General features: G+C 43.3%; 1 protein-coding gene across 1 annotated transcript in view; it reads right to left on the minus strand.

The window, feature by feature from the left end:
- Positions 1–490: 490 nt before the first annotated feature.
- zbtb7a (zinc finger and BTB domain containing 7a) overlaps positions 491–8,164 on the minus strand; it is a 29,250-nt gene continuing 21,576 nt past the window's right edge. Inside the window, exon 4 of the mRNA XM_008407133.2 lies at positions 491–7,381. Within this exon, the coding sequence (XP_008405355.1) occupies positions 6,946–7,381 (436 nt within the window). The 3' untranslated portion in view covers positions 491–6,945. The remainder of the gene's footprint in view (positions 7,382–8,164) is intronic.

The raw sequence follows: 8,164 nt of genomic DNA on the forward strand, positions 1-8,164 counted from the left end.
TTTTTTGCATTTAAATAATCATCTGCATTAAGACAGAGACGGAAGAAAAAATTGTGATGACCGGAAAAAAACCCAAACAAACATAAAATTCAAGGTGAACTCTCGCAAAGTGCTTTTGTTACAATCGCAGAAGCTGAAAAAAAGGCAGTCAGAAAGTTAGTGCTACACTGCAAAGGGGAGTTGAGGGGAAAGTTTACAACTAAATGTCCATCCCAGGACGGCGAGGCCAGACAAGACGCAGTCAAATGTCAAACATTTCCTCTTGTCGTCTCGGACTCGCTTGATTCTCACAGTATGAAATCATGGAATGCATCCTGAATTTGGTCTGAGGAGACAAACGGGTCATGAATTGTCCATAGCTCGCCTTTTACCCTCTGTGTGTGTGTGAGATCTCTGATCAGATGGGAAGTGAATCCCCTCCCCTACCCACTGAAAATAAAAAAATAAAACAAATGTTAGAGGTCTTAATGATGAGCTTCTTTTAGTTGTTAAAAAAAAAAAAAAAAAAAGACAGAATCAGTATTAGTAGGAGGGACACACAGTTCACTCCAGTGAGGAAATCCTTTTTGGGGAAGCTGTGATGTAAAATTTTTGAAAGGAGTTCTACAGGAAAAGTCTGGGAATGATCACAATGACGAACCAGACACACCATAAACTGAGCAGATAATGAAACCCAATGCATAGCAGTGAATTTTCCACCTGAGTAGTACGTACATAAAGACAAAAGAGATCAGCAACAGTCTCTTGGATGCGTTATCCCAAATCTACAACACAACCTCCTCAGTATCGATGCGGCCGTGCTAGTTTGGCGATCCGACTCTAATGCTCCATCACTCGGGCTTCCGAAACTGGAAATAAACACTCAGCCTTGCCCAACCGGCCATGTTTAATCCTCCCCGTGTGCTAACCTTTGTATCCCCCAGAGACTGACAAAGACTCCAAGTGCAAACTGCGTCCGCTAGGCTGAGAGGCTGGCCATCACACAGAACTGTGCCTCTGAAGGACCGAGGGCTGTCTGTGCGAGCGCCAGAGCCACGCTGAGCACGGAGCCGTACTGCATATGCTGCGCTCAGGCTTGCTGAGCACCAACAGCCTGATGAAGAAAGAAAAAAACAATAAAAAGTACAAAAAAATAGGTGCAGCAAAATGACAAAGCAAAGCTACCCTTTCCACAGTCATTACAGGCCATAATAACAGTCAGCACGTCCTGCTTTGTTGGAATATTTACAGTTATTGTTATCTCTTAGTCTTTGTTTAGTGGCCTTCTCGGATAGATTTAGCAAGAATCTTTAATAATAACACGAGACAGATTACATGTCGAGGTCAAGTCTGAGGGAAAGAAAAAAAGAAAAGAAAAAAAAGAAAGAAAATGCATGGAAATTTGGAGGCTGGAGCCTGCATCGAAGTAACCTTGGTCTGGGACTGAGGCTGCGAGCTCATGGATGGTGTGCAGGACACAGAAGCAACAACAAAAAATTGACACACGTTTGCATAAAATTGCTCAAGTAAAGATTAAGTCAATTCTTACTGAAGGAAGCCAATTTACCATGTAGTAAAAATATTTTTTAGTCAAAATAATTGAACGTTTTTTTTTGTCAATCCTTAAGGCACACTTTGGCCCTCGGTGCTGACCAGCCCACCCAGTGAGAGTCAGCCTCAGCCCCACACTCCACAATAGACTGGAAACCAACAAAACAAGCTTGACGCTCCTCAGACAAGGCCACAGATCATTTACAGTCACTTTAACCTTCTCAGATAACACACTGAAGTCACTCAGCTCAACAGGCCAAAAACAGTCTTTAAGGAAAAGGGAGTATTGGTAGGCATTAATTAATAATCAGCAGAATAAACATAGAAATGTGGCTGTCTGTGTCGCCTTAAACAGGTTTGGAACAAGTTAAACATTTTAAGTTTTTTTTTTGTTTTTTGTTTTTGTTCTTCAAAAAAGCTTTACTGCTCTTCTTAAAGTTGTACTTTATGATTTTGTAATCTTAAAAAGAAAAATTCTGCTTCCATCTGAGAACCTCTCATCAAAAGCCTTCAAATCAAGGAATAAAAATCTAAAATCGGTAGCTTAAAATGTCCAGTGACGAGAATGAAACCCATTTTGTTTTGTTTTTCTGCTTTGGTATGCATTGCTCCTGGAAGTCCGTATATTTCTCAACATACTGTACATGATTATATTTTTAAGGAGGATTTGAATGGACTCTTTGAGAGACCATTGAGTATCGACCACTCTGCTCTGTGCTCTTTGACACTCGCAGGCCTTTGAGGTCTCGGGTCCTTCTCCCTATAAGCAGGACGAGGACGTTTTACATTAGTGCAAACTTTTGCTCTCTCAGCTAAAGCACCGTTTCCAGTGCTATTTTAGGCTTTTTATCCATAACCCCCACCCACAAGCACTCTTTTTTTTTTTTTTTTAGTTACCCTACCCTCCTGGCACAGCATCCCGAAACCATGACCCTTACCCCAAAACACACACATACATACCACCATGTAAAAATATTTAGAAAAAAAAACAGCTGTAGCACAACACATAATTTTAAGAAAGATAAACAGACAGAACAAGCTATACATCCTTAAACTTTTGATTCAAATTTTTTTTCTTTACACAAACATACAAAGAATGAGAGGAAGTGAACTCAAGTAAAATGATCTGAAAGATGATGAGCATCCATGGCTTAGTCAGGGAGGTCCAGACTGAATAAAATCACACTTATTATCTCGAGTCTGCATTTGACTAAGATGGACGGCAAAAAAAAAGGAAAAAAAAAAGAGCTTTGGTCAATCAACAAAATCTACCATAGAGGTCCAATTAAGATGGCTCACAAAAAAAAACAAAAAAACTGCCACGTTAAGACACAGAGGGCTTAAGCAGGCCATTCCAAGTACCACAACGAATAACGACACCCAGCTTACAATGGTTTAAAATCGAGAGCGCTGCTGTACAATCACTAACACCCCTGTTAAATGCATCAAAGAAGAAGAAGAAGAAGAAGGGAAAAAAGGAACTTAAGACTTTCACAACTCCGGCGACCAACAAGAGTAAACAAGTGCTATGAAAACCTGCGCACAGAGAGCCGTGGGATAAACAAGCTGCTGTCCGACGTGTCGCTTAGCAGTGTAACGTTCCTGCTTCTGTGCTACCGTGGACTCGTCCCCGCCGCGCTGATCCAAACAGAAGCACGTGTAGGTTTGAGAACAGATGGGGGTCGATGAAAAGGCTTGTTTATAACAGTTATCCTGAGACCCTCCAGCTCGCCTGCCAGCTTGTGCGTGTGCACACACACTCGCAATAAAGGACGCACACGCAGACACACACGTACACACACACACAGTGCCCTTTCTTCTGCCTCCATATTTCATATTAAGACATAAAAAGACAATGACAGCGAACTTCAAGTGCATTCAGTTATATGGAATAGTCTTTTGGATCACAAAACCTCATCTGACCCCAGCTCAGCGTCTCCTGTGGGAACTAAACTCTCATATCTCGCCAAAACACTAGAGTTCAAGTTCACCACGACGGACAGAAAAGACGGACTCGTCTCATTTGTTTATAAGTACCCGTTTTTGTTGACAAAAGTGCCCACTCGCCCCGCGACCAACCTCAATCCAAGAAAGGTGCAACATGAAGCACTTGTACAGCATTTCCAAACAGTAAGCTAAACAGCATTTCCAAACAGTAAGAACACCCTCTTCCGGCTTCGTGTTTTAGACTTTCTGTGTCTTTAAATAAGTTAAAAACAATCTTAGATGAACAACAGGTCATGAGATTTTACAGTGTATCAAAAAGTGTGTGAAAGCAATTAGAGGTGTGACATTTGATCAAGTGGTCCCTAGCGACATGATCTAAAAAGTTCACTTGGTCTGGACCATTACTACGGTTTTAACATGAATAAAAGATACCACTGTGGCTGCCCTTTAATTGGGAACGTGTTACAAGGGTATCTTACAACTGGAATAATCAAAAATACTCAAAACAATTGACCGTTTTCTCAGAAGTGGAAATTCCAGTGAGTTGACGTGGACGACAGGTTTAATAAAAACGGAAAGAAATGGCAAAAAACCACTAAAACATCAGGCCAATTAGAAAAAGGCTGACTAACCGTGGCTTGTTTTTAAGGGTTGTCGGCATAAATCCTCTTTAAAAGCAACACGGCACTATGGCTTAGCTTTCCCAAGTTGCATCTGAACGAACCACAAGACTTCTGGACCAAATCTCGTTCTGAGAGACGAGACCAATCCGACGGTTTTTGGACAGCACAAACTAAACACAACGGTTAAGCACGGCGGTGGGTGGCTCATGATTTTGGCTCATTTTTGCATAAACTGACTCCCAACACACCAGGAATGATGAAAGACTCAAGGTGCTAAACTACAAACAATTTTTAAAGGTGCACAAAATCAAATGGACACACCGTTCTGCTAAAAGTGTTCGATGTTTCAAACAGTTCAAACAGCGTAACATCTCCCATGGTATTGTTCATCTCAGGCTGTAAGATCTGGCAAGGACCAAATAATTTCGAGAACAGTAGAAGTGAAAGAGGATGTGTTTACTTTGTTTCTTTTTTCCTTTTATTTTTTGCTCAGACTGTGTAAAGTGGGCGAGGGTTCACATGGAATCTGAACGTGCCTCTTTTTACCCAAGCGAAATCACCAAAGCCTCGCAGTTACTGACAACATTAGAGCGGACAGCGAGAGCCGCGGCGTTCCCCTCCTCTCTGCGGGACACCTGGACCCGGTGCGCGAACGACACAGGGAAAGTGCAGCGGTGCTGGCAGCTCAGGGTGCATGTTTGAACAGGCTGCGGCTGACTCACACTCTGATGATGTGGCCAGAGGGACCCTGGTTGGCTGCCACACGCACACACACACACACACACACGCGCACACACACACGCATACGCACACATTTAAAACACATGCACATGTAAACACACTCGTACAGTAAACTACCAGCACCAGGCGTCCAGGCTCTAATATAACAAGTATAACAATAATAATATCTCCTCCAGGCTGGTTTAGGGGCATTAGAGGAGAGGCAGAGAGAGGGAGAGAAAGGGCCCGGTCTGATCCCCTCCCGGGCTGGAAACGTGGCTGAGCTAGGGGAGATTATTTTTTTGGAATGCAACAGACATTGTGAGATCCCCCTCCACTCCACTCCTCTTCCCTTGCTCCCCTCCCCCACCGCCCAGCTGCAGCTGCGCTCCTATTTGGCCTCCCAACTCGGACAGGTATTTATTGCTCTCTTCATCACACAGGTTGCCTTACGGTTGTGTGGTCCCTGGGGCAAAAAGGATTGGAATAAGCATGATACATACATCTAATCTCACTCTCGCTCCCTCCCCCCAACAACAACAACCCAGATTCCTTTAAATATCTCCCACTCTGTTGGATATCTTTAGTAAAGCTGTGCAAACGTAGGGAAAAAAAAAAAATTATATATATATATCGAAAGGTGCTCGCATATTTCTTCTTCGTACTCTTTGTCTCTCTTGCTCCCTGCCATTCCTTTAACCTGCGGTCGGTTAAGTGCTACCCGCGCCTTGTCTTACAAGGACAGATTCCGAAAAAACTGCACATAGTTAAGCACATTCATTCATTCGTTCATTCATTCATTCATCGCTCTAATCCTCTGGGCAGGAACTGTACATGTCAAGTTTTACGTTTAGGACAAATAGGTGACTGAATGTTGTTGTTTTGTTTGTTTTTTTTGTTTGTTTGTTTTCTTTTTTTTTGTGTGTGTGTGTGTCTGCCATTGAACATTCACACGGCTTTGTTTCTTTCACCCAACTGTGTCTGAGAAATATAACATCGAGTCTAAAAAGGAAAAAAAAAAAAATCGGTAAGTACACCTCAGCAAGAGGGGGCCAACGTCATATCTCTGCCTGCTATATACACACGTATACAATTATAAAGTGTCGAGTACCCAAAAGAACAACAACAAAAAAACAGAATTAAGACAATCAAACATCAAAAGGGCAAAGGAAACGCTGATGTTGCAGGGCTGTGAGGGACAAGAGGCAATGTAGTAAAGCCAACAGATACGTTGAGAACGGTAGTGCTTGGAAAACACAGACCCTCCACCCCTCGCACTTCCCTCGTCCTGCAAGCGGCGAGCCCCCCCATTAAGGAGGATTCGACTCAAGTTGAACTTTTCAATAAGACAAACCACCGATTACAAAAAAACCCAAAAAAACATCTCTTTTTTTTTAGAGTAAGTAACACTTCAATCAACCCCTCGCCTGATTCTTTCTGGAACATTTAGACTGAAAAATATAAAGAATCTTGCATCAAAACGTTGGTGAGTTTTCCTTGCATATACCATATTGTGGAAATTTTGTTTCTATGGTAACTGTACATCTCAGAACTGTAAAAGAATAGGAAGAAAAAAATAAAGGAGTTGTTGCTGGGAGGATTTGTCCTCGCTTCACTCGTACAGCAGCCAGAAGGTGCGTGACAGTCACCTTTCTTAGAGCTTGAAGGCTGTGAGGACAAAACCAATAAAAATTTAAATCAACTGCATAGTTGCTTGGAGTTTCTTTGTCTCGATCCTATACTTGCCTAACTGCATATGTGTAAAAAAAAAAAAGGAAAAAACAAAAAACTGTCTAATATGACAGAGAAAGAAATGGCCCAGAAAGTGGACATCTTGGGTGGATGATTTGAAGCGTTCTTTTCTCTTTAACAAATAAACCAACTGAAGTGCTTGCAAGTCTATTCCATGTCCTAAAGTAAAAGGAGAAAGAAATATAAAGATTCAATTTCTGTGACACCCTGATTTGGTTTATAGAGGAATAGTTAGTTGTTTTGTCTTTTTAAATTGCCGTTGCATGTTTATATTCTCCTCTGTCCACTGGCCTGTCTCACAGGCTGTGCAGAGCGACTTGTGGCGTCCAGCAGTGTCCTTGTGGTCCCCTCCCCGCGTCCCCCCCCTGCAGTCTCAGGGTCCCGCCTCCACTGCTAGCTCCTGCAGCCGAGGACTATGTGTGTGCACCTCGACAGCACCCTCCACCTCCGCTGCAGAGGACGCCTCGGAGCGCCGCCGGCCCCTGGCGGTGCGAGGCTGGGGCCCAGTTTCGGGGCTGGGGCTCAGGAGGCTCGGCGGGGCCTCCAGGAGCCCCGGCTCTCTCACCCGAGGTTTTCTGCCCCGGCGGGAGGGGATGCCGTTGCAGCCGTCCTTCTTAAGGTGGCGGTGCAGGTGGTCCGAGCGCACAAAAGTCTTAAAGCAGCTTGAGCACTGGTAGGGGCGGAGACCGGTGTGGACACGCATGTGGTTCTTCAGGTCGTAGTTGTGAGCGAAGGCGGCTCCACATTGTGTACACAGGTAAGGCTTCTCTCCTGTATGCTTTCGCATGTGAACCTTGAGCTTGTCCTGCCTGAGAGAGGAGAAAGACAAACACAGCTTAAGAACACACAAAGAAAACGTCTAACTCTCAAAACAAACAGCTCACTTTGTCTAGATGCGCTCCGTCGCCGGTGCCAGCTTCACTAATTAGGCTGCGCGCAAATATGTAATTATCTTTAAATTTATTACAGAGTTTCACACTTGCAGGAATCAGCTTAATGCGCTTTAGATGATTTCATTCTGTTTTAATTGTCACGTCTTGGCTTTCCTCCCGGTCTATGAGGGTTGTAAGTCCAGCTGAGGGGAGGTCATAAACTTCACATTTTTATCTGTGTGACGGCACACAAGAGCGCGATTGCACACTGACACGAAGGCTCAGTGTTCACTGTGTCAGCTAGCATTTTTTTTATTACTCCTGTTAACCCTAATTTGAGGTCACACCAACAGGAAGATCTGCGTGAAGAATTTAGCGTCCTCTGCGAATCTGTTCCAGCGGAAATTGTATTGTTTACGATGTTGCAGATTTGAATACAACACACTACAGGACTGGGGCTGGGAAAAAGAAGCTTAGTGAATCCCCATGAGGCTTTTTTTAATTAAATTTTGTGCAAGTGAGGAGTCATCCTAACTAAATAACCGAAGTCCAGCTACTTATATCATAACTGAGGACTTCTATACTAAAACATATCAAAACAAAACTTCATTTTTCACAGAGGTGCTCCAAGGTATTGATCAGAATTAGCTGATTTTCAGCCTCACAGGTGACAAACTGAAAAATTTGAGAAAGAACACAAAGTTACCTTTTTTTTGTGCG

The sequence above is a fragment of the Poecilia reticulata genome, linkage group LG4 (genome assembly GCF_000633615.1).
Source record: "Poecilia reticulata strain Guanapo linkage group LG4, Guppy_female_1.0+MT, whole genome shotgun sequence".
Lineage (NCBI taxonomy): Eukaryota > Metazoa > Chordata > Actinopteri > Cyprinodontiformes > Poeciliidae > Poecilia > Poecilia reticulata.